Genomic DNA, 27,322 nt, shown 5'->3' on the forward strand with positions numbered 1-27,322 from the left:
TCATGTTGACAGGCTAGTGTTGATGACCGGTGGTGTGGAGTCTGTGGTCCTTCTGGTAGCTGTCGAAGCACTAAGTCTGTGGATCAGGGGCGTCGTAAGGTGCAGTTCTGACGATGTACGCATGGTTTCACCCTCCGTAGAGATTCCTGCGAATAGACACATTCATGTTCAGTAATACCCTTTGAGCAACCTGTAGCATTACATGCAACAATGTGGATTTTTCATTCCTAATTTTTGAATACATAAAATGCTAGAAAAAAGCAAACTTCTGTGTCCTTCTTTAGGTTATTTTTCATCGGCCTGCTTTACAGTAATACATAAAAAAGATAAACTTACCAATGGTTGATTTGGCCATTGTCGTCGTCGGTCTAGCTTGGGCAGTAGTAGCAACAGTAGTAGTGCCAGTAGTAGTAGTAGTAGTAGGAGTAGTAGTAGTGGTAGTAGTAGTAGTAGTAGTGGTAATAGCAGTAGAAGTAGTAGTAGTAGGTAAGGCTGTTGTAGTGCTGGACACAGGCTGGTGTACATTGCGCGTGATAGTTGTAAACTCTGGGTCGATGGTTAGGTGCCCTAGTGTCGTGGTGTGGGCTATCACCGACCGGACAGTTTGCACGTCCGGGTCTCTGTCAGCCCTGAAGTGGATGACGAAGTTACAGAAGACACCCTTCCGTAGTCGCTTGATCTCTGTGAAGCTGTAGGCGTGTGCTAGACTGCTTTTCTTGTACGTGGCTGCCAGCTACACAGAATAGATATAGCAATCAATCAATCAATCAAAATTATGTATCAATGAAACAAGAAACATGCGACCAGAAGCTGAAATGCTGACATTACTTTAGAATTGGGATAGAACATTTTCCATTATGATTTAATAGTATTTTATAACGCTACTTGTTAGCCATTACAATTTAAACGTAGATGACTTTTCTGAATTTGTATAATGGCCAATAACTTATAGCTAGGATATATAATATTACGATATTATATAACATAACAGCCTATAACAGTCTCACAAAAATTCATTAGCACAACAGAACAATGTGTTAAAGATTGCTAACGATTGTAATATTACTACCTTAAAAGTATGTATGCGTATCACTAAGCCTTTGCATGGCTGTCACATTAATTCCAAATTTAAAAGCTGATAACCCACCGATTGTTTTATCTCTTTCGCAAGGGTCACAAACACAGCCGAAGATGGGTCATGCAGCTGAGCATCCATTTCCGGAGTTAACTCGATGTCCACGAGTATCTTCACCCTTCCCCTGAAGGCGAAATCTTTCAGTTTCAAAGACGTGACCGTAGGTCGTGGATTTGTTGTACTTGGTTGGTCGATCTTGATTCCCACCCCCAGCGCTATGATGAGGACCAGTACCAGAGTCAGACATAACGCTGTAACAGCAGTTTTACTCCTCATGCAGTTGTTACTGGCATACAGTGGTCTCCCTTCGCGGATAAAGTGTTCACCATCATGATGACCGGTATCCTGCATTTCTGACAGTTCCTGTAGCTCTATCCCTACAGTACCGGCACCGGGGATAGGAGAGTACCGGTAGTCTCTGTGTTGTCGTTCTGGGTGATTCTGTAGTGAAACATTTTGCATGCTTGTGATTTTTTATTGAGAAACATAGAAACGTACAGAACACAGTGATGGGCAACTTGCTAATCTTATCCACACCCCTGACAAAGAGGAGTACATACGATGGCAATTAATAATAACAAAAGAGCAACAAGTAACAAAACAGCAAATGGGCAATATAGACGATAACATAGAAAAGATTATGATGTTTTAAAAAGAATACTACATAATTGGTTAATTGTGAATTCATGGTTTTATTGAATCATTTCGTTGTTCTGCATGATCTAAAGGACAAAATCGTCTCCTACACACATAAGCTGGGAGTCACTACGGGTTGACGTCAAATTTCACAAGATGGCGGCGAGTACGATTTGGCAGGCGATATCGAGAAGTTCAAACCACCATTAGAATTGTAAACTATCAAGAATTGATTGTTTCATGGGTATATTTTGTCCATCAAAGAATTTTAAAGTTTCCTTGTGATTGTACGTATTCCTTTTAAAAAAGAAATAAAACATGAAACATTAACATGAAAAGATTCTTACCATTTTGTTGGCTGCTGCGTGAAGTTTGGTACGTTGATAGAAGGTCTCTGTTCTTGACGAACAAGTTATACTTGTGAATGCCCCTTGCAAGATGGCGTCTAGTGACGTGACCTTATACTACAGACGATACCACAGTAAAATGCACAGCAGAAATTGCCGCCTGCTACAGCATGAGAAACTGTACAGCAGTAACAGCACTTAATGACAGCTACATAGGCCAGCTGTACTGCTTCAAAGAGCCAAAAAAGTCACTTCGTACGATGAAATGAGTCGCGGTTTCTCGGCCTATTTGTTTTTATTGTGAGTGAAACAGTATATTGGGCATTTTTTTCTCTACACCGACCGACGTGTCACAGGACACGCCGCGCTAACAAAGACAATAACGTTTCACTTACAAGGGCTGTCGGGGTCAGTATCAGTAAAACAGTTGGCGACTGTTGAGAGGCATAACAGCCCTCAAATGGTACAATGAAAATAAAGTGGCAGCAATTAAAACCTTATTTCTGCTAGACGGCGATTTTTGAGTGACCATTGCAAATTGAATTTTTAATTTTATAATTGGAATGTGATGCATGATATGATTTTACAGACAACAAGACAACATTTGAAAAGTAAAAAGAAATCATTAAATTATAAGCTGATATGTTCCCCTTCTTCATACATCTAAGCTGTACAGATAAATTCATATTTCTAATGAGCTTAGACAAACCTTTTATATTGAAACATGTTCGGTCGATATACATCTTCATTGGTAGTCCTTATAAAACGTTACATATGATGCTATAGATATGAAGCAAATGATGACATAAACATTGCATATATAGCAAAATACATTTAATACGTTCTTGATACATCCTTTTTATATCAACGAGTTACAGTCATTGGAACACAGTGTCAATGTCAATTGCAGAACGTAATGCACAACGAGTCACACACATAAAGCAGTTATCATTTGTTAAAGAAATACAACATACATATTCTGATAGCCCAAACAACATTATGATGATGGGTGTTAACATATCAAGTTTGTTCACAGGCATTGCCGGTGTATTGCTTTTACTGTACATAGCACGTATATATACATTGTTTCTTGCAATAGCATCCGGGTAGTACTTTGGAATTAACTTACTATTCTAATTTTATTAGATAGTGCGGTCATGTACAAAATATCACTGATCATATTCATATTTTGTTTTGATTTTATTTGATTTGTTGTTACTTTCAGCACCACCGCCGGCCCCCAACACACTATGTCATGTACCGAGGGCGCAATACCCTTGCAAAGGGTAAAGTATAATATACTGGGAATTTGATGTACATGTATTATTATTATCAACAGCACCACAAGTTTCGTCTCATGTTTATGTTCATGCACGTACAGGGACTGGTACAATACTTTATGTGCATGAGTGCTCGCTTCGTAACGGGGAGGTCGTGAGTTCAAATCTCGGCCGGGTCATACCACCAAAGTCTTTAAAAATGGTACAGACTGCTTCCTCTGCTTAGCACTCACCATCTATGAGAAAGAGTATGGGAAGGTCAAACACACAGCACTACCAGCGGACTAGCCCCCTGCTGGACGTGGTGCTTGCACAACTGTGTGGCCCAAGGGCTACAGAAATGGAGATGGGCGCCACGACTATGCTCTTCACAGAGTGGAACGGGACGACGTACAGAAGATACTACAGCTGCCACGTGAAGAGTCGTCATAGTTTCTTAGCTGTTTTCTCCTCTTTACGGTACTGAAGTAGTAACGTTACAGCCTTGTTCGTCTGATTTGTCGGCACAATCTTCCTTCCCGTCGACGTCGCACCGAGAGCTTTGTGGTATACAAGTCCCGTCTAGACAGGTAAACTGATGAATCCCACAGGTCGACGCTAAAAAAGACACAAGAAAACAACCTGTTCAAGAAAATAGCATTTTCACAATGTATTTCTGACCTCTTCTTGCGTACAGACTATTATATACACTTTAATAAATACACTTTACTACAGGCCGTTGATAAAATGTATGATTGTACGAGGGATGATCAAAAAGTTCTCGGCCTCACCTAGAAAACGTCATGGCATTAAAATTTTTCTTACACTATTTTTTAATATAGTCCTCTCTAACTGCAATGCAATTAGTCCAGTGATGTTCCAGCTTTATTTTCCCATTGTGGAAGAAGGTTGCATTTGGACCCCCCAGATTGGCCTATACCGCATAGATGACGTCATCTTTACCATTAAAACGTTGACTGCGTAAGTGGAAATTGAGTTTAGGAAACAGGTAGAAGTCCAAGGGTGCTAGGTCAGGTGTTTTGGAAGGGTGGGGTTAGACTGCAAACCCAAATTCGTTTGCTGCTGCCACTGACCCCTGTGCTGTGTGGACAGGTGCGTTGTTGGCAGGCCACCTCGGAGCTTTCCTCTCCTTTTCTCTTTAATCGTTGTCCTCAACTGTCGTAATTCTGTTGAATAGTACTCCCCATTGATGCTTTAACCCCTTCGCAGGTAGTCAATCATGATTACTTCCTTACTGTCCCAGAAAACAGAGGCAAAAACCCTGTCAACGGACGAAACTCGCTAAAACTTCTTGGGGGGCCGGGGAAAATTCTTCCTCAATTGTTTGCTCTGCTGTTTTTATTCGGGGTGAAAGTGGTGAACCCAGCTCATCTTGGGTTACAAATGTTTTGAGGAAATTGCATGCATTGGACTGAATTCGTTCCTTGAAATGTCCCGCCTGTTTAACTTCTGATGTTCAGAAAACATTCGAGGCACCCACCATGCAGACAGTTTGTTCATCCCCAGGATGTTCGGCAAAATATTGTGAACTGGGTCATAACACAGGCCAAAGAACCTGCTACATGTTGGCCAGTCTCACATCTGTCATTCACTACCATGTGATGGGTGGCCTCAACTGGATTGTCCATGGTGCTGATTTGTGGCATCCTGACCTATGTTCATCTTTTGTGCTCTCCTTGTCGCGCTTATAGCTAGCAACCCACTTCTTTATATTTTAATAAGAAGGGTAGTCATCAACAAGTGTCTTGACCATGTCTTCATGGATTTCCTTAGGAGACATCCCTTTTTATCGATACACTTGATCACAGCACACGCTTCTGTTGCGGCCATTTTGTGATTTTGCCCTCACCCACCCCATTTTCACGTGCTAATTAATGAATATAAAAATTTGAATTTTTGTGTGCAGTGATGTAAGACGTCATAGTATACAGCTATATTAAAGAATAGGAGTTTGACCTTTATTTTCTAGGTGAGGCCGAGAACTTTTTGATCACCCCTCGTACACAATATCTTTGCATTTCCAATATGACATGTGTACTATTTTTACTATATGTTACAATGAATGAGGTCTCAATAATATATGAATGTCCACGTTATATGTTTTGATAATTTTGAAAATATTAAGTGTTGGTCTTACCCGGGCAGTTCTTCTCGTCTTCCCCATCTGGAACACAATCATTGATACCGTTGCATCGCAGTTCCCGAGAGATACACTCTCCGGTAGAATTACATTCAAATAAGTTCTGGTCACTGCAAGACTTTGCCTGAGTTGTTGTTGTCGTAGGATCTGTGTCACTAGATGTTGTATTGCCTTGTGTTTGCTGAGAAGTTTCTGTAGATATACAAAAGTCCAGATGTAAGTTCCCTCCAGAAAAATGAAATATATCAGATTTTCAACAAACAAAACAAAAAACACAAAAAGGTTCACAAAATTTTAGAGGTACCTGCTTTTGAAGTACTTGTAGTGGGAGGATGTGACGTTTCGGACACCGGTTGTTGACTACTTCCGGGATTAATCGTATTGGATGTTGTTCGAGGGCTACTTGTAAATGTCGTTAGGATGGTAACATGGAGATGATCCATTGTACCATTCGATGTTGTATTGTTTGATGGAGGACATCCAACTTATAAAAGAATGGGGAAAAAATCACAGTTTAACAATATTCGACCACCTTTAAACGTAGGAATGGCATGTTGCATTTCATCCAGTTGCAGAAAAAAATACGATACCGGGCAAACGAGAGTAAAAATTTTACTATACCTGTAAGGCAAACTACTGGAACGGTCACAGCGATTACAATGAAGACCCCGACTGCTACAGAGAAAATTATCCGTCGGCGTGTGCACCGTGAGGTCCTTTCTTTCAACTGTGATTCAATATTTGTGATGTTCCCGGGTTCTTCTTTTGTCTTTGGAATCTTGCCGAGTTCGTGATTATCGTCGCAGGTCATTTTTTCCTCTGATACTGAGTAGGTAGGCAGAACTTGTGGTGCTGGATCCGGATGTACCTTGTTCAACTCAAGCTGTGGGGGATGAACATTGAAACTACTTAATCAAGACTACCTAATATATCTCTACAGGTACAATTAGTAGTTTGATGAATCATTACAATGTATCACTTGATATTAGATTTTAAAATCTATAAACAGTTATGGTTGGTTTTGTTGACTGCACCTCCAACAACACACGAAAACATAAAATGAAAATGATCACTGTCAACCCGATATTTTCTAAAAAAAACACAGATACTTACAGACAAGTAGGGGATAGAGATATTAAAATCATGCTTTAAATAAACAAGTGCATTCCTCAACTTAGTGTAGATGCATAGGCCGTTAGTTCCCCTTAATATAATTCCATGCCAATATGTTTGTTAAACAAATAATAATTCGACAAAGATAACTCACCATGTCCTTTAGGCTCCTGCCTTGAAGGGTAAATTTAATATTTCTATCTGCTTCTGCGTACTGAAGATTACTGGAAGGTAATAACGCTTTATGAGAAGCTTTAGAATGCATTTTTAGTAAGGTGACAAACATTTTGGTGAGGGTAAATTGTGGAGTAGTTCACACCGAAACATGGACAGTACTTGGTATTTCCTTGTGAGTTAAAAGGCAGCAGAACACAATATTTCCTGTAGAAATTTACATAGATAAAGACAAATAAATTAACAAACGTCAGCGCTTTAGTAGTCATAGTAGGGTACAAAATAAAGCAACATAAAATGGAATAAGTTGAAATTCGGGGGAAAATCTATGAATTATATGTTAATGGCTTTAAAAAATCTCAGGCTTTGCCTTCTGCTGCCCTCCCTTCAAAGGACTTCCGCCCGCCAAGCGACAACTCACAGCATTATGTAGTAACAGTATCCAGGCGAAAATTCACGCGACCTGCGAATATAAATCGTAATCAAACTCAAATACTTTCAAAACTGAGTTATTCTACCATTCAGCACAGTTTCCACCTCGCTATTGTGCACAGAAAAATTTAAGTACTGTGACGCACTACTTTATACACGAACTGCTCATGATTAGAGGGTCGCGGAAGAATACTATGTTTTGCGACCTTTGAACACTAGTAAATAAATAGTGCAAATAGACAGAATTATGGTTTCAGCATTTTTACTAACAATAAGGAATTATCAGCTAAAAGCAACACCTGCAATATGTGGATTCATCAAAAAACACTATTTTATTTATCATACGCCATATATGGCCGCTGCAGTGACTATGGGGAATCCCCTATTTAGGGATGTATGGGGATTTTCCATTAGTAATGGTCTGTCTAGAATTGGTGAACAAAGTGAACAAAGTTAACTTAATTGAACTTTCTCTCACATGAATGATCAGTAAGACGGCACATGTCTATACATTCGTGTAACTATTCAAGTTTGATATATAAGCAAATTCACTTCAACTGGAAGGCCAATGTAACGGTACCCAATTCATTGTTTGAGTATCGCCATGCTACTCTTACTTCCGGGTTCAAATCGCCGTGTTAAATGAATATATTTGGGGGTTTTAGAGCAATTAAACTATTAACAGACAATCTACAATCTCACCTAGTTACAATGGAAGTTGTCTTAAGTTGTTTTTACGTTTGATGATAATACTGACAAGGTAATTTTGACCCGTCGACCTATCTGTCATTATAACGGTCCACATACGTGGATTTCTTCGACATGCAGTGTTTAAAACGTCGTCTTTTCAATCCTTTAAGATACCATTCAAAAGTACTCGTAGTAGTAATCGAATCAGCAAAATGCCAACATGATTGTGCCAACATTGACAGGGAACATTATGATACAACGTTGGTTGTACGCAACGTAGATATAGAAGCATATAGTGAGAAACAACGGTAGCAACAAAATGTCACGTACACTATACAAAATCACCTACCTGTTTGTAAACATACATTTTACAAAAATGAAGCAACACAGCGAACCTATCTGAAGAACAGTAGTTGCAAAAAATGCCGTCACAGTAGTCAGTCAGTACCGTACATGGCCATACAAAGTTGTTTATCGACCTGCTAACTACAGTACCAACCTGCTAACTATGTGTACGAGAATATGGGCCTTAGAACGTACCGACACAGCAGGCTGGGTTCCCAGGCGTCAGGAAACTTTGAACGCCACTTAAAATCGTTACGTGGTGTATTGTACAAGTCCTTGGCTATGATGTTAACTCTTGAACCTAAACCTCTTCGAGATACAACGTCGGGGACGAAGACGAAGTCAAAAGTAGAAGACGGCAGGCAAGCACACGATTTGCTATGAGGTAAAAGTATAGAGTTCTATATAGTGAATGAATGACGTAACCGGGTATTTCCATTAGGTCACGTGAAGGGTTTTTCCGTGACCTCACCCAGTGTCGGATATTTATTGTTGACCCTGGGTTTTCCCTACACGAAATTTGGACTTCGGAATCATCATGCCACATGAGAGACACGTTAGCACTTCAAAACAGGCACTTACCATCGCCATTAACGTTAACGTTATATTTGCCGCAGCCTTTGTCTGCATGTATGTATGTATATGTGAGACACATGTACTGTTAGCACTTCAAAACAGGCAATTACCATCGCCATGAACGTTAACGTTATATTTGCCGCAGCCTTTGTCTGTATGTATGTATATGTGAGACACATGTACTGTTAGCACTTCAAAACAGGCACTTACCATCGCCATTAACGTTAACGTTATATTTGCCGCAGCCTTTGTCTGCATGTATGTATGTATATGTGAGACACATGTACTGTTAGCACTTCAAAACAGGCAATTACCATCGCCATGAACGTTAACGTTATATTTGCCGCAGCCTTTGCCTGTATGTATGTATATGTGTATGTATCTGGTTTAGCACGATAACTCGAGAAATTTTTGAAGGATTGTCATGAAACTTGGTAGGTGGGTAGGTCTTGATGAGACCTGGAAATGATTAGATTTTGGGCCTCCAAGCAGTGATCACTGGGCTGGTGATTGAGTAATGTAGCTCAGAAAGTTAATTGAATAGTTTCACTCACTCTCGTCCCGTGACCTCAGAGGTCGTAGGGGCATCACGACATCCAGCAGTGATCCAGGCCCATCCTGTCCTGTCCTCGGCCTCCCTGATCAGTTGTGCTGTGCTCAGGCCAGTCCACTTCTTGATGTTGTCTAGCCAGGTCTTCTTGGCCTTCCCGCTTCCTTCCTCCAGCTACAGTGCCTTGCAAGATGGTCTTCGCCAGCGTGTTGTGTCGGCAAACGTGCCCGAACCACATCAGCTTCCGCTGCTTGACAGTTGACAGGAGGGATTGTTGTTTGCCGCAGACTTCCTCTACTTCCTGTCGCACCGACTCGTTGGTCCTCCGTTGCAAGTAGGAGATGCCAAGTATCCTCCGTAAGCACTTCATCTCGAAGGCTTCTATACGGCGCTCTGCTTCTGCTGTTGTGGTCCAGCTTTCACAGCCGTAGAGGAAGATGGATGCAACAAGTGACTTGTAGAGGTTTATCTTGACTGGCAGGCTGATGTTCTTACTCTGCAGGATGGGGCTTAGTTTAGCAAGTGCTGCTGTTGCTTGTGCAATTCTTGCTCTGATTTCCTGTGTGGATGTACCCTCCCTGTTCAGGATCGAGCCGAGGTATTTGAAGGAGTCCACATCTTCAAGGACTTCGCCGCCCATAGACACCGTAGTTCTTGCATCTGGTGTTGGGCCATTGATCATGCCTTTGCTCTTAGATGTGCTGACTTCCATACCATAGGCGGTACTCCTGCTTTCCACTCGAGTTGATAGATCTTGGTGTTCGTCTTCAGAGCCCGCCATCAAGTCTATGTCGTCAGCAAAACGCAAGTTAGAAAGTTGTCTTCCCCCTATGGAGATGGATGATTCAAAGTCAGTCAGAGCTTCTTGCATAATGTTTTCTAGGAACACATTGAAGAGAGCTGGGGAGAGGAGGCACCCTTGACGGACTCCAACTGTAGTTCTGAAGAAATCACCGAGTTGGTTGTTGTGGAGAACCGCACTGGTTGCATTGTCGTAAAGTGACTTGATGATAGCCACCAGAGACTCGTCTATGTTGTAGTCTCTCATAACTTTCCAGAGGCCCTCGTGCCACACCCGGTCGAACGCTTTCTTGAAGTCTATAAAGTTGTGCCGTATCTCCCTTTGGTGGTCCAGATGTTTCTCCACCAGCATCCTGATGTTGAAGATTTGCTCCAATGTGCTCCTTCCAGCCCTGAAGCCTGCCTGTTCTTCAGTGAGTATCTCCTCTACTTTGGGCTTGAGTCTGTTGAGGATGACACGTAGCATGACCTTACTCAGGTGGCTGATTAAGCTAATGGCACGATAGTTCTGACAGAGTCGTGGGTTGCCTTTCTTGGGTAGTGGAATGATTAAAGATTGTGTCCATTCCCTTGGCCATTCTTTCTTCTCCAAGATCTTTTGGCAAAGTGTGGTTAACACCTTTACCATAGCCGGTCCACCATACTTGATGAGCTCACCAGGGATGTTGTCGACTCCTGGTGCTTTCCCTGCTTTTAAGGTGCGGATGGCTTCCTCAACCTCCTCTGGTAAGACTTGGGCTTCTTCTTCCTCATCAACCTGTCTGGGCATGTTGTTCTGTAAGATGGATACGTCTGGGTTCAGTTTGTAGTTGTAAAGTTCCTGGCAGTATTCTGTCCATCTGGTCAGGATGGCACTGTCTTCTGTTAATAGCTGGCCGTTCTTATCCTCGATGACAGATGTCTTCTGCTGTGGAGGATTTGTTATTGTTCTTAGTGTGGCATATGCTATTTTGCTGTCACCTCTGGCTATTCCCCCCTGGATGATATCGCACTGGTCTGAAATCCATCTTTCCTTCGCTTTCTTCATTTCAGATCTGATGGTGATGTTAACTGTGCGGTATTGGTCTATGGCCTCTGGTTTAGACTTCTTTGTTTTCTTCAGTTCTCGTCTTTTATCACAGAGGTTTAGAATGTTATCAGTGATCCAGGGCTTCTTCTTCTTCCTCGGCTTCCCAAGCACCTTCCCGGCAGTTTCATGCATTGCTTCCTTTATGTCTTCAGTGAGGGCATTGATAGAATAGTTTCAACGATGTGAAAATCCGTTGTTTTTCTTTGTTTTGTGAAAATGGCTGGCAAAAGTTTTCACAATCATACAAACATCAAGATCATGCAAAGTTACAGCGTTTGTTATGATTATATTTTGGAAATAACTTAAGATAATAGAAGCAACTTAATATCCTTAGGTGTAGAAAGATGATCATTAGACACATACTCAAATAGTAGAAGGACGAGTTACGGTACTGACATGATTACATCGACGCAACTGAATATAATAATTACTTTATTGCGCAACAGTTGTACATGGTACAAAAAGTATGGCATCTACTAAGTTAACTTAAGTAAGTACATATCAATTACATTTCCATAAGGCTAATCTAACTAATACAGAAGTGGGTGGCTAATATGAGATATCAACTTACACAATATTTGGAGGAGTTTCTAATGTCCATACAGTCTTTAATTCATATCCCTATGTATAGCATGTAAGGGTTGTCACAAGTCAATATGTATTTAAATTTGCTTTTCATCGTAGCAAATGCTGGAAAGGAATCTGGCAGTCGAGTGTATAGTGTATTGCGTATATCAATATATTCAGGACAAAAATATATTGTGATAGATTTCAAAATCATATTCGGAGTAACTGTCCTTTTGTGGGAGTCTGATAGTATGCCTAGAAAATAACAGACCTCCGAAAATAATTTCATCAGGGTTTTTTTTATTTATTCCAACATGTAATCACCAGACGTGGTGACGACACACTCAAGTTTTTTCAACTTATATTAATGCCGCCACCAACACAGAGACAAATACATGACAGGACAATACTCATTTACACCTGAGCTAAGTGAGGAAAGTCGTGTAAAGTGCCTTTCCCAAGGGCACAAGATCGGTGGCATGTCAGGACTCGAACCCGGGACTCTCAGTTCCGAGTCGCGCACTCTGCCACTACGCCACACGACCCCACTTTCATCAGGTTGGTAGAACATACTTTAGGTTAGGATCTTCTTATACACAACCAAGTATTCTTCCTACCTTGCTTATGTTTCCAAGCCCTGAGGAAGATGTGATATAGTCATCGAAATGTAAGAAGGGTAGAAAAATACCTGATTGTCTATAAGGAAATCCCAATATCCTAGATAAGAGACCTGTTTGTATTATAAAGTCTTTCGAGATATTCCCACTCGCGGATACTCCGAAGATGCACATATGCCTGATTGCGTGCATGATACTTTTCAACTTTACAGTTGTGGCTGAGTCTGTTCCAAGCGTGGACCATATCGTGAGGCGTTTTGTGCCAGTGGGAAGCCAGTTGTTTATCAGAAATACAGTGGGTTATCGCTGCCTTCCTTATATTGAACCCGCGCTGGTGCGTGGGTTCGATTCCCAGTTTCTCCAAACAAAGTCCAAGGAACACATCCTCCAAGAAGACATACTTCAGAGTCAACGACACTTCGTACAGCGGCCGTATGACGTCGTTGGACATCACGTAAGCGAACCCGCAGGGGTATTTGGGAAACGTTTCTCTCGGGTACTCTTCCTTGCTTACGTACCACTTGTCATATTTCCCTCGCTTTGAGTGGCTGACTCTAACCGGTTTTGAACCCGTGTAAACATACCCTGTCACCAGTTTGCTGGTGTTGCTTGCAGGCATATGTTTCAGGTGTCTGACTAAGCTGTAGATGTTCACAAACGTGTCGTCGTCAGCTTTCATGACGAACTTGGCCCCGGGGCAGAATTCTGACGCCCACTTCAGACACATGACTGTCTTCAGAGTTAAATTCTTGTACGAATCCACGAAGTCCTCCTGGATGATGTCTTTATGGAGCATGTTTTCACGTTCCAGTCCGAGCTGTATCGAAGATTTGTTTGTTTTCCCTACCGTAAAGACCGTTTTGATGACAGTTCCGGGCTCGGAGTTACTTTCGTTGCCCCAAGTTCGACGGATGGCGTGTCTCTGTGAACTGTTCATGGGCGCTGATGTCACCATGATAAGGAGAAACACGTCTGAAACTACAAATGGAACATTTTCAAAGTAAAGAAATTGTTGTCTGTTTTTATGTATCCAATTTATACCCAACAAGAGTTCCACGATCTCATACCTTCGCCAAATGATGTTAACCCTTGCGGTTGAAGAATTATACAATTAATTTTGATAATTGATTTTGCAAATAAGACCCTCATTTGCATGAGTTATATCAGTTGATCTTATTCTCCACCCAATGACAGCTTTATCTTAACAAGAAGGCTATTATAGCACTTCCTCATAAATTATGCAAATGAGGTCATAATTTGAATAAATTAAGTTTATTGATGTTCGCCTTCACTTAACTTCAAGTATGAAATTCCCAGCAGTTACAACTATGAAATTATGAACATTTCCCATTAATTATGCAAATTAGGTCTTCATTTACATAATCTATATCCTCAGATGTTTTTTATTCTCAATTACATGTCACAAGTGTTTCATAGTCCTATTATCGAACAAAGCAGATTTATAGAATTTCCTCATTAATTATGTAAATTAGCTCCTGATTTGCATAATTATCATCTGATTATGTCAAGCATCCCTTCAGCTACCCACATACCAAAAATCACGACAATCCATCAACCAGTTCTCGAGTTATCATCCTTTGAAAAAATTTCAACAAACGCTCCTGCAGTTCCAGAACGAGCCACTAGGGGGCCCAAACTCATGTCACTTCTTCCCCACCTCAAGAGGTATCTACCAACCAAAATTCGTGACCCTAGCATGTCCAGATCGCGAGATATCAAAACCGGAAGTTCTGCTGCAGTACCAACAAAAGCCGCCAGGGGGCCCAGAATCTAATCATTTCTAGGTCTCATCAAGACCTACCCACCTACCAAGTTTCATGACAATACATATTAAGCTTCTTGAGTTATGCTGTTCACAAACAGACAGACAGACAAACAGACAAACGCTACTGAAAACATAACCTTCTTGGCGAAGGTAATAAATATCCAATACCGTATGATGACCAGCTCCCCCAGCACTGCCCTGCCACTTGCTACATGATGTAATCCAACATCATAAGGTATCAAAAATCAAATGCGTAATGTTCACCTTCACATGATTCTGCCTAACAAACTACTGCTTAGTTTATTCTTACTAAAAACACATTCATACATATGGTGACCAGCCACTGTCTTGCCACTTGCTACATAATGTATTCCGACGCCAAGGGGTGTCTGCTACAGCACCAGTTACCATTGTCATGGAAACAGAGCGAAAACAATATTTTTTTTCCTTCTTCCAAGGTACACGCAATGAAACAAAAGAAATCTTTCTACCGCTGCATTTCCCAGGGTTGTTGATGGTGAAGGTGTAAGGGTGAGGGTTGATGACCTCTGTATCCGTGTGCCCCGACTCCTGAGTTGTGGTGTACGTTTGAACTTGGGAATTTTCTTTTTCTATCTTCGCTTTCACCGCTCTCATCTGTATCTGTATCGGTATAGCCGGTATAACCGCCCTTCGGCGTAACACACCAGCTTGATGACGATGTGAGTCACCACTTATTTCCACTCTCTTGTCATCAGTGCTTTCCTTCTCTCGCCTTCCCAAGTGATGCCCATATCCTCCAGGTCTCTCATGAGAGTCTTCCTTCCGTGCACCCCCAACCGTGACGGGGGCTGATATCGACTTTAATTCACCCCGGTCACTACACAAAAAGTGGAATTAACCAATGAAAATGGGTCCCAGTTTGCACAAGTTATAGCCCTTTTTTTCAATATTTCAATATGAGCAATTATCAAAGTGGCATACAATTGATCATTTTCTTGACATTTTTAGCGTACATACCTGTTATTTGTCATCACTGACAAATTCCTGTTTTCATCCAGCGGCTGTGGCGAAGTGATGGTCAGACCGTCTTTGTACTCATTTTCCTTCGCTGCAATGTTAAGTGGATAAATATATAAACGAATGAATGAAGTAATGAATGAATGGATGAATAAATGAATGAAAGAAAGAATACATGAATGGTCTAAGGTATCATTTGTAAAGTAATATTTACCTTCACATGGCCTAACAAGCTACTCCTCTCTTTATTCCTACCCAAACATATTTAAATACTTGTATATGGTGACCAGCCCCTCCAACTCTTTCCTGCCACTTGCTACATAATGTAATCCACCACCACAGGGTGCCCACTACAGCACCAGTTACCACTCCCGGTCGTCTACTCCAGGACATTAACCTTGTGACTTATTTGGAACGGAAGAAGATAAAGAAAAAGAAGCAGGGCAAAAACAACATTCGTTCTCCGAAGGTAAACATAATGATTTACCTTCTGTGGTGTTCCAACGTGTAACCACCAAGCTGCTGATATAGAAAAAACCCGCGACTGTGCTCAGAATAACGAATCTCTTCAAGGTAAGTCTGGCCCAAAGGCGAACCATGCTGATGCCTGGTGTTCAGCGGGTCTGTAACATGAGAATTGCTATGATCGTATACCAAGGACCATGCCTATCTAGTTCTTTTCCTGAATAAGTTAGGACCAGGCGCGGTTCTGCATAAACACAAGAATTACACACCCATGTACACAAATACTTTTACACACACGCACGCACGCACGCACGCATGCACCCACACTCACACACACACACACACACACACACGCACGCACACACACACACACACACACACGAACGCACACACACGCACGCACACACAAACACACACACACGAACGCCCCTGAAAACATAACCTTCTTGGCGAAGGTGACAATATGTTTTCCTTCGGTTAACATAACAAACGCATTCAATACATGGTGGAGGGAGAGGGATGGGCGCTGCCTCCCATAATACCGTGCCCTAGACACAGAGGATGAACAACCCACTGCCCCTACGGCCTCGAAAAGACTACTTAACCTAGCCTCTACCAGGATTCGCGATGTCGCTAGAAAGAGCCAAATTGACCAAAATGAGAGATAATATGCCAGGGGGGCTGGTCCGCTAGAGAGTACAGTGCGGCAAACTGCACTCTCTACCGGACCAACTCCCCTGGCATGTTATCTATATTTTTGGCCAATTTCTATTCTTTCCACCCTTCTCCCAAAGCCTGGTAGAGTCTAACCTTAACCAAGGAGCTTGATAGAACATCCTTACCTCTACCTGTTTACTGAACAAGACTCCAGGTTGTTCCTCATCAGCGAGAAGTGGCTGTAAACGCACGGAGACGTGGAACCTTGAAAGGTCTGTTTGTTTTGATGTTTCACCGCATCCGTGTGCAGGGGTTTTCAAAATATCAGAAGGATATATTTTAAAAGGCTTACTACCGGCTCATATAACATGTACAATTCGGTGATTTTACCATAATGCTTAATATTTTCATCCTTGTTATTGTGTGAAAGCATCTCACGTTTTCAACATTGGTCAAGACATCATTGCTATGTCCTCTAAGACAAGATATGGAAGGACTTCAATATTGTAACCCGTATGTTGTTTTATTGTGTCTGACCTTGACCTCTGCCACCTCGCATGAACTGAATAAATACCAGCCAGCAGGTCGATTTGAGCATTTCATTTCATTTACTTCGTTTATTTCGTGTTTTACAATTGCTTATTGGCTTTGAAGAGTGCCTACTTGCTTTAATACATTTCACAAGTGGGAACGACAAACCCCAACAGACTGCAGACTGCTGCTTGAAAAGTGTAAAACGGCCGTCAAAATTGTTAAATTGAACAACGTCGTCTTAGAATTTATTCTGTGATATGTAGGAAGCAAACTAATTTTTGTAACATAAACCACCAGCATTTGGGTACCTGCCCACAGCCTATTGCAAAGTCACATTTCCAAAAAAAAACGATACATACAGCAGTTAACATCTTAGCAGATATTTAGAATATGGAGTATTTACATTTCCCTTGGTAATAGGCAATATCATTTAGGTAATAGTATATGCATATTTATGGCTTCACCACACCACGAAGTGTGTAGTGAAGCCATCTGCTGCATTTGCCCCCGAGCAAATGTCGTCCTTTCTAGTGTTTATCATGTCTTTCTTACTCAATAACAATAGATTACAATTTCTCCAATTCTAAAAATCCCGGAAACTTTGCAACAATTTCTTGAAAGATATGTTATGCAGCTGTGACATTTACACATTGACAGTTGAGCAATAAAGTTATCATGAATATATAACGGTGCAAATAACAAAATATGGCTTTATTATATCATTGCCTTCAATTTATCTGAAGCTTAAGCTTGAGCTATCTTTATCATACTGATAAATGTCTGATTTATGATACTGACGACTACATTAAGTGATATGTATATAGGACATATAATCAAAAACATGTTCTACGTGAAGACTCTGAACATTCTGTCAACTGACCACCCTACTATTACATTTATGATTTTTCTTTCCTTAAAAGTAATTATAAGCTTCACCTTTTTATAGATCTAACCTGGATGCCAGGCCCATAGCACGCTAGGCCCAGAGTTATTAGCCAGCGTGCCAGGCCTAGCTGTGGTTGATGTGGTACAATTTCCTTGGTGGAATGTTGGCCCTGGAGCCGAGGAACTGGCCTGTGTGGGCCCTGGGAACAGTCTGGCACCCAGGCTATCATAGATGTAACAGTTTGAGATCTTTTCTCTTAGCTCTCGAGTTTAGTATTAAGCCAGTCTCTGAGGTACTTGACGTCAGCGTAGATCCCGGGTTTGTAGGGCTGGCCACACCCATCTCCCCAGCTGGTCACGCCCACAAGGTACCACGTGACCCCGTCCTGACAAACCAGAGGGCCGCCTGAGTCACCCTGTGAAGTGGTTACGACAATGTCGGTTACTAACTGAGTTATCATCAAGCAACATTTATCTTACTAACTAAGTTATCATCAAGCAAAATTAATCTTAGTGTACAAGCACTTTTGAACTATTCGTTTACTTGGCCAATACAGATGCGGCCATATTTGTTTGCTATTTGAATAAACAATATGGTATTATAGTATCTAAAATCTTTAACATGTTACTTTTGTTTTTAAAAAAAGTAAGTGGTTGCCAGTCTATCTGATTGATACCTTAAATCACTTGGCACCAAGCTTACTAATTTGATAGTCAAAGTTTTATTATAAAAGCTTGTTATTTCTAAGATCTTTTGAACATGTTGAAAGACATCGAAGCATCCTCGATAGAGAAGCAAAGCGACTTACTCGATCCACGCAAGCATATGAGAATGATTTTCAAGCAGCATGATGAAAAATACTATAATAGTATAAATAGTATTTTCATGGTACATTATTACTAGTACTCACCTGACAGGCATCTATCCCTCCTACGTCATATCCGGCACATAACATCCGGTCCGTGATCCTTCCGTCATAGTGAATTACGTCATCGCACACGGTGGCGTTGACCAATGGGACTCGGGCTTCTTGTAATATGGTAGCTTGAACAGCTATAAAAAATAAGCAACAAGGATTTTGATTAGTGAACGATTTTGTCATAGCTTATTGGACCAGCCAAGGTAGTAGTGGTAGTTGACTGTACAGTAATGATTGTATGACTTATACATCATTCAAATACAACGCATTCAATTCTCTCAGCATCACGTATAACTCTGACTTTTTGTACAACTTTCTGCCTGTATTTACTTGTGTTTTCATGTCAGATACGTAGGGGAAACTGTATCTGTATCTGTATAGCCGTATAACCACCCTTCGGCGTAACACACCAGCTTCGCAGGCACGCGGCGCGGCGGCAGCTGACTACATTACACCGTACGACTTGTTACACCTAACCCTTAAACATCTAACTCTAAACATTGTTTAAAGCTAATAATAATGCTCCTACTGTACTTGGTGACAGTGAATTCCATTCTGAGATGGTTCTACGATGTTAGGTAAAAAAAAGGTTTCAGACGGATCCAAGAAATTTTAATGTCATTATCTGCTGTATTCAATTTTCACCCATATGCATGTTCGGTCATGGACAGAATCATCTAAAAACACAGCAGTGAATAACAGTGAACAAAACATTCACAAAAATATTACTTAGGTATTAGCTCTTCACTTTCTTGTTCTTTCTAATTGTAGTCTAATTCCTTTAATAAACATTTCACCTACCGCCATCTGCAATGGATCCCCATCCGGATATCCAACAGTTTGTCCCTGTAGAGAACTCTGCGTCTTCCCTCGGCAGACAGACAGGATAGACGTGGTCTGTGATGTTCACTTCTGATGACAACTCCATCACAGCGATGTCAAAATCAGTCCGGATGCTGTCATACCTGTGGTATAGGTTATAAGATATTAGCCAGCATGCAAGGCCTAAATGTGGAGGCTGTGGTATAATTTCCTTGGGGACATGTTGGACCTAGAGCCGAGGAACTGGCCTGTGTGGGCCCTGAGAACAGTCTGGCACCCAGGCTATCATATAACAGTTTGGATGCTGTCATACCTGTGGTATAATTTTAAGTCATAAGATATGTAGTTAGCATTTGGAGCTGCATATATATTCCGAAGAAAAAAGTACAAAGCAGTTTCAAAAGAACACATCAGGTTTTCTTACCATAACGTCTCTCAATTTCAAGACAGATTAACTTTATGTTTAAACAGTTGACGACTGTGGTTAAGATTTGTTTAGAAAATGAAAGTTTGTTAGAATGTCATACTGAATGCTAGATAAGTTTTGTTAACGTTAACTTATTGTATGCCATTATTGAAATATGCTAGCATTGGTAGATCGGACAAAGAGCGGTAAGATGCGTGTCTTTAAAAAGAGGGAATATCAAATTCATGACCTCCAAGCAGTCGCTTTAAATTAGCCATCAGTCTACAGATGCCAATGGTAAACGGTGGCCAACTGATAGTGCTTTGCCCCCGAAGGAATCTGGTTGGAGGGTACAATATTCACCTTTCATGAATGATGATCCTGTCCACATGACGTGTCTGTAGCTGGTCTGTGGTCTCTCCCTGTTCATGTAGGCCCAGGTACGCCTTCCATCTACTCGGGATCTGCGAACTATCAATAATACACTACATCAAATACTGCTTGCAAAGAACATTATATATTTACCAGCTTAAATCTAGTATATATTCATGAGCAAGTGACCTACACATATAATCTAATATATGGCGTATATGGAAACATAAAAAACAGTAACAGCAATTATTTACGTTGCTCTTGCTCATTCAAAATAACTAATTCATTCATAATTGTTTTTACTAATCACAGTGTTATAATTGTAACGATTCTGCTTTTAGGTGCCGGACAGTATTTGTGTCCTTGCATCGCCTGTATTCAATTGTGTGAAAGAGTTATATAGATTCTGGTCTTGTCATTGTTGCCTCAATTCTCCATTAACAAGGTTTACGATCTCAAAATTTGAAAATGTAGGAACCTTTTTTTTTTCGCCCACCTTTTTTTGCCATTTCGCATTAGATTTGGAGTCTGTGGAGCATGTCATCCATAAAATTTATTTGCTGTGGCCATAAGACATCATGTTACTTACTCATAGACGCAATGCGCTGCCGTGACGAGGTACTTAGTGTTGACCAGAGAGGCGCCACAAGCGTGACTATCGCCGTCATGTATGGACACCTGCCACGGCCAGGCACCCCGGGCCGGCTCCGACCCGCCTACTATCCGCGGTCTGCCTCTTCTGCTGGTCTCTACTACAGGTCTTCTTCCGCAAGCTGAATGGTAAAAAGAAAAATATCATTTTTGAAAAAGTTTCTTGTATCCAGAGTATGGCAACAATCGTCATTTAGATACTAATTTTTTTTAGCCAAGAAAGAGGCATGTTTATGTAAAAGAATCCAAATGCTGAAAAGGATTTGTCTCAGTCCTTTTATTAAAGTTTTTATTTACATAGAATAATGTTTAGCTACCAATATCATTGCTACTGTAATGTTTTGTCATTGTCTTGTCTTGTCTTTTCAGTATGGCAAGCCATTTGTAATAGCTGGGCTGCCCTGGCTGTGTGTGTTGAACAGCCAAACCAATTAATAAAGATTAATGAGACCATGACTTTACTCATGTCTTTGACCCACCAAGATGGCGCTCGCTTACGTCATAGACACGTGACTGCAATTCTCGAGTTCAATTTGAGTATGTATGTTACAGGATTCTATTTATACACATATCTTAAAAAAATACTTTTCCCTCAAAATTGTTTTCCGAAAATAATATTGTCCAATGCCAATCCACATGTTGTAGTCATGACGTTAGTGTCATAATTGCTTTTATTTACTTACTGCAAAATTTTTCGTCCCTCCTGTTGGGACAGTGGTCTGCTCCATCGCACCACTGCGCAGCTGCAATACAAGTTGCGTTACTGTCGTAACAGAACCTCTGGTCGGCGCTGCAGTTTCCTCGGAGAACGATAGGCTCCGCTGTTGAATCTGAAGGAAAAAAAAAACATATATATTGTTTACTTTATGTGTTTATTAGTGTTTTGCCCTTGAAATGAAGGGCAGTTGAAATGTAGGCAGTCTTTGTATCCTAATAATGATGATCATTGCAATCGTTATTGGTCAATAAACCGTGCTTTCTGTAAACAGGATGTTATTGTACGAAAACAATTAGGTGAATAACTTGAAACAATACACATGGCAATAATTTTCTAAACCCTTGGATATCATCTGAGTGCTCTTAGTAAATCTAAGTAAGTATGCATGTATAAGCTTCAAAAATCGGTATGCATTAACTTGGTATTACGTTTGTAACGTTGTGTCAAAGTGATTGGCAGGAAAAACAAATAAGCCTGACTGTGGACAAAGAAGATGTCAGAATGAATCACCTTCACAGTCCAGTTCGTCCTCTCCTCCGCTGCAGTCCCGGTAAGAGTCGCATGCCCAGCTTAGCGCTATACAAGCGCCGTCACCACAGGTGAACTGACTTGAAGTGCAGGCTATAGAAGACATCAACACGACTAAATAAGGCTAAGATATAATAAAATGCTTTGATACTTATGATCAGGAGTCTTAATAAGTGTTTATGTAATAGATACAAAACGAAGAGATTTGTATAGAGGTTTACATATTGTATTCCCCCTGGGCCTCCTTGGAAATCAGCTATTGGCTGAAGGGGCTACCCAGGTGTCAATGAAGATTAAATAAATAGATAAAAAGAGGCACATACATGTACATATTATGATATGTCATTTTACTGCAAAGTTGTGATTTGTTGAGTAAATGGCAGTTCTACTTCGTAGAGGCACTGCTGTCACAACCATTCAGTACTAAATGCTGATCTCTTTTCGAACAAGAAAAGGATACTTCGGAGAATATATTTCGGAGTATAAAAGATATATTTCAGAGTATAAAGAGTATATTTCATAGTATAAATGACATATTAAGAGTATTAAGAATATATTTCAAAGTATAAAGGACATGTTAAGCCATATAAAGAATATATTTCAGAGTATAAATGGTATGTTAAGAGTAAGACATATTTTATGTCAATTATCAAATACATTTTAATGGTATAAAACATAACGTACTTCTCGCTGTACAGTTGAGCTCGTCGTCCCCGTTAGAACAGTCTGCCTCCGTGTCACACTGCCAGCTGCCGGGTATACATGCACCGTCCGTACACTCAAACTGGTAACTAGTGCAGGAGGCTGGAAACAAAAATAAAGTACGTTTAAAGTTAAAACTTCTGATCCAACAAAAAAAGTTCTCTTACCTAGAGCTTAACAGCGACGGGGGCCTACATCGTCTACCAAATACCTTTGACCCATTGTTGAAGTCACACTTTAAAAAAGCCATGTGACAAGCCTCATTGGGTCAGTCTACTGAGGAAGACCAGAGTAACTGGTCGAAAGCTCTAGTTGAGAGAACTTTTTTTCTTGTTTGTGGGCCATTTGTTTGTGGGTGGTACCCTAAAAATCAGCCAAGGGCCCTTCTAGTAACCATTTTCTGTCAAAATTTTGGGAATGTTTGCTACATGGGGTCAATGCACATTGAGAAAGTGTGGTTTCAACTCAGCATGTAGATAAGTGACTAGAATATTGACTTTGAAAAATCTGGTTTCCAGGTCCTAAAAACTCCATTGGATGCCTTTTAACCAACCAAGCAAAGATGTTGGGGGGGGGGGCGGTCACTACCAAAAGATGCACTACCTGCTCTATGACTAAGTAGTTGTCTTACTAGGACAGTTGTTTTCGTCCTCCCCTCCGGTACAGTCATGGTCACTGTCACACCGCCAGGCAGGGTTGATACACTTCCCATCATCACATCCCCACAAACCCTGCTCAGCACAGGTAAGCATGGCTGGCAAAACAAACATATTCCTTGACATTGTATCGTACAGTAAATGATGTTTAATGTATGATATTTGATGTTTAATGTATAATATGTCATGTTCACAATGTTCAATATTGTCATCTGTTGTGTATTCATTATCGTAAACTGTATTTACATTGTACATGTAGTGTTGGGAGGACAACTTTGCAAATGTACCTGTTTTGTTCTCCCTTCCAGTTGTATACTCGTACTCGTGGTAAACTCAAATAAGCAAATAAACAAAGATGAATATTACATTAGCCATAAATTCCTTGGAAATGAACTCATGGAAGTGTATAAAAGGTAAACTACTCAAGCTTTTCGTCGTATACACTAGTTTGATCCTTCATATACTATGTTGATTTGTAAAGTGCATGAAATCCACTCTTTTAGCAATCTTAAAGTTTATGCAATTTTCGAGCATGAAAAAATATTATATTTTGTCACTCCTTTAAATTTCCTGTGTGTACATATATAGCATTTACTCTATGAGTACCATTATGCAAATACACTTATTACTGTGGATTCTAAACCGTGATAACTAATATGTAGACACATGGTTTGCAATGGGTCAAATGCAATACTTTACAGATTACATAAAACATGTCACTCACCAGTTGTAGTTGGAGTTGGGGCATACAATGACGAAGTTGTTGTCGTCTTGCCATTAGCTAAACAGATCATACAGTATGATAGTTTCATTAAGGGTGACATAACAACGAATCAGTGTTGGTGATTCAAAAACTAAAGTAATCGAACGATATAAGTTCTATAAATTTTAAAGCAATAAAGTTAATATTGATTGAGAACTGGGATGCAAAATTTGATACATACCGTAGTTACAGGTAAATGATGAATCTATAATTCTATTGAATACTGTATGGAAATGAATATAAAATTACATGTTACAGATGTTTTATTCATAAGAGAACTTACGGTTTCGCCTGGGAGGTCCAGTGATTGCCTGTGTTTGTGATGATGAAGATGATGATGTGGGCATTGCTGCATAATATACATAATTTTAGAGTCAGATTAGAAATATTAATTTCATTATATACGTATACAATTTCTCTTCTAAACTTCAATGAGAAACGATTAGGCACTAGTAATGCAAATTGACACAAAATCAATAAAAATCTTCATTTCCATACCTGCTAGGACGATGCCTGTAGTGAGCCCTACTATGCTTAAACAGCCGATGACGACAGCACCAGTCACAATGCTACGAGCAAGCCTGCTGGTACAGAGTTTCTTTTTGTATATGTGGTTCTTCGTGGATACGTCATGTGGCTGTGAATATCTTTTCATATCTGTGCCATTTGGTTGAAAAATTTCTGGCCTTAGACTAGTACTAGTAGTCTGAGCGGTGTGTGAGATGTTTGGATGTTCATCCGGATTGGAAGGGTGTCCTTCAAATGCAGCATTGTCAAACATGGCCTGTGGAAGCAGAAGGATTGTTTTTAATCATTCAATTGATATGCTGATATGGGTAAATAAGATAGCAACGACTTAACATGCAATAAACATGTAGCTATCATAATAAATACATTATTTATACGGTACCAATATCTCTTAATTTGTGGGATGAAAAAATTGCAAAAGACTGTAATGGTTATCATGCAATGGCGTTTTTTTTTATTTTATCATTATTATCCTATCTTTTTAGTGATAGAAGTTTTACCTACATACAATGTACTTTTAATAAGTTCTTAATAAAATTTGTAATGGTAAAATTCCAACCATTTATTACAACATATTATATAGTTTTAGTATAAAATAGTACATGTATTAATATGTTTCCTTACGTTTTCTGAGTTCGAGGGATATACTCTTGTTTGATGATTCATTGTGTAAGGCAGCTATCTACTGATTTAGTATGAGTACCTGTGGGAGAGTAAGAAGGGTAACACATATTTAGTCATATTTAACAGCTGGGAATACTCAGATGATCACTGAAAACAGCGTACAGGATCTGTGAAATATTACCTGAAACAACACCCACACAAATACTCATTCATCCATGCACACGTGCACACACACACACACACACACACACACACACACACACACACACAATATTATATATAGGGAGAGTCAATCAATTATTTTAGAAAAAATCACAGTTACCTTTCTCTGCTTCACAAAGATAGAGTGTTTGCTAGTATTCTAATAAAAATACCGGGTATTTAGAACATTAATGGGACATGCATACATACATGTAACCTAAACGTACTCGTATTTGAGCCGCCATTTTGATGGCGTACTTTTGACCTTCTTGGTCTATGGGGAACCATCATGTGCACGGCTTTTAAAAACAAACTAATTTGACTTTTTGTAACAAAACTGATAACATCGTACATATAGTGTCCTACAATTCAAATTTCATGACATGTGTCACACGTATTTGGAAGATATTTCGAGATAAAACAGCAGATTGCAATATGAGGAAATAAATGTTGAAAACATCATGGAGGCCGGGTGTCATGTTTCACTGTGCTATAGACTCAAGTCTGACGTCGGTGAGAATTCTTTCTAAAATTGAACCCCTTCTTTTAACAAGATGGCTACGGGTTTTCACCAACACTTTCTTTAAATCATTATGTACCGTTCGTAAGATTTCTACTAGAAAATTAGAATCGCTGTTCTATACTTTTTGAAAGAATGTTAGCAGATTGTATAGCTAGAGCCTCAAGCTGCTGAGAGTACCTTTCAAAACCGAGCCCTTTCTTTCAACAAGATGTTACAGGCTTTCACCAACACGGTGTTAACGTTTAAATCATTATCTAGTGTTTGTAAAATTTCTACTAGGAAATTAGTATCTCTGTTCTACACTTTTTGAAAGAATGTTAGCAGATTGTATGACTCACCTTATAACAACGCTACACAGTCCTGACAGTGCGTTCGTGACCGTGTAAACATTCAAATTGGTTTATGGATCAAGACGTAAGCATGTTGTTTAGTCTACAAAAGACACGAAATGAATGAACGATCACTGTAGGATAAAAAGATTGTTTCAAATTGATTCCTGTTGAATCTTTCACAATATAGCTTATCCAAGCATTATGGCCGTCCTTGGTGGCTTTATACCTGTAGTATGTTTACCTATGTTGGTGTCTAGTTTGCTATTCACAAACTCTAAGAATTCAACCACGAATAGTTCAAACGATAGCAAATTTGTTAACAGAAAGGGTCACGTTTCTGTGATTTTTGTTGATTTTCTTGATCATGTGAGGCTTGTATTCATGTATACAATGGGGATAGTTTGAATAGTCCTAGGCGCATTGTTTGCCAAACGTCTGACCAACCAACTGTGACCAGGAAATGATACGTTATAAATCTGGTCACGTACGAAACACTTACCTGCAACTGTCTGGATAAATGCAGGCATAGAGTTTATTAAGATATGGGTCGAGGAATTTTCACTAACTAAAGGCAGTTATTATGAATGTGTCAAAACTGGAAAGTGCTGCCATTGTATCATTCCTGTACACGTTATCACTAATATTAACACGGACCCTGTGTATACTCTCCAACCAGAAGTTTAGGCTTCCTATTTTTGATGTGTTTAGGTGGTTTTGTTGGGTTTTTCTTTATGTATAGTTATCCTTTTACTACAAATTTTACGCCTTGTCAAATGGA

General features: G+C 40.1%; 4 protein-coding genes across 4 annotated transcripts; all 4 read right to left on the bottom strand.

Moving 5' to 3' along the window:
* Positions 1-2,370, bottom strand: LOC109476239 (hepatitis A virus cellular receptor 1-like). The gene is made up of 4 exons (XM_019777124.1): positions 2,119-2,370; positions 1,148-1,576; positions 337-733; positions 1-146 (listed from the first exon to the last, which is right to left on the bottom strand). The coding sequence occupies exons 1-4, from the start codon at positions 2,119-2,121 to the stop codon at positions 1-3; spliced, it is 975 nt and encodes a 324-aa protein (XP_019632683.1). The 5' UTR covers positions 2,122-2,370.
* A 3,148-nt stretch (positions 2,371-5,518) lies between these two features.
* On the bottom strand, positions 5,519-8,691 carry LOC109476240 (mucin-5AC-like). The gene is made up of 6 exons (XM_019777125.1): positions 8,488-8,691; positions 7,247-7,288; positions 6,806-6,875; positions 6,160-6,421; positions 5,843-6,022; positions 5,519-5,730 (listed from the first exon to the last, which is right to left on the bottom strand). Exons 2-6 carry the CDS (start codon positions 7,249-7,251, stop codon positions 5,519-5,521), a joined length of 729 nt encoding a protein of 242 aa, XP_019632684.1. The 5' UTR covers positions 7,252-7,288; positions 8,488-8,691.
* A 3,881-nt stretch (positions 8,692-12,572) lies between these two features.
* On the bottom strand, positions 12,573-15,901 carry LOC109476242 (beta-1,3-galactosyltransferase 1-like). The gene is made up of 4 exons (XM_019777126.1): positions 15,745-15,901; positions 15,258-15,348; positions 14,750-15,117; positions 12,573-13,450 (listed from the first exon to the last, which is right to left on the bottom strand). The coding sequence occupies exons 1-4, from the start codon at positions 15,854-15,856 to the stop codon at positions 12,573-12,575; spliced, it is 1,449 nt and encodes a 482-aa protein (XP_019632685.1). The 5' UTR covers positions 15,857-15,901.
* Positions 15,902-16,895: 994 nt separating this feature from the next.
* Positions 16,896-25,578, bottom strand: LOC109476314 (suppressor of tumorigenicity 14 protein homolog). The gene is made up of 13 exons (XM_019777231.1): positions 25,489-25,578; positions 24,835-25,120; positions 24,620-24,685; positions 24,298-24,354; positions 23,549-23,671; positions 22,900-23,019; positions 22,198-22,308; positions 21,653-21,799; positions 20,908-21,091; positions 20,310-20,417; positions 19,520-19,683; positions 18,710-18,852; positions 16,896-18,214 (listed from the first exon to the last, which is right to left on the bottom strand). Exons 1-13 carry the CDS (start codon positions 25,528-25,530, stop codon positions 18,056-18,058), a joined length of 1,710 nt encoding a protein of 569 aa, XP_019632790.1. The 5' UTR covers positions 25,531-25,578; the 3' UTR covers positions 16,896-18,055.
* Positions 25,579-27,322: the final 1,744 nt, after the last annotated feature.

The sequence above is a fragment of the Branchiostoma belcheri genome, unplaced genomic scaffold (genome assembly GCF_001625305.1).
Source record: "Branchiostoma belcheri isolate BF01 breed outbred unplaced genomic scaffold, Haploidv18h27 scaffold37, whole genome shotgun sequence".
Lineage (NCBI taxonomy): Eukaryota > Metazoa > Chordata > Leptocardii > Amphioxiformes > Branchiostomatidae > Branchiostoma > Branchiostoma belcheri.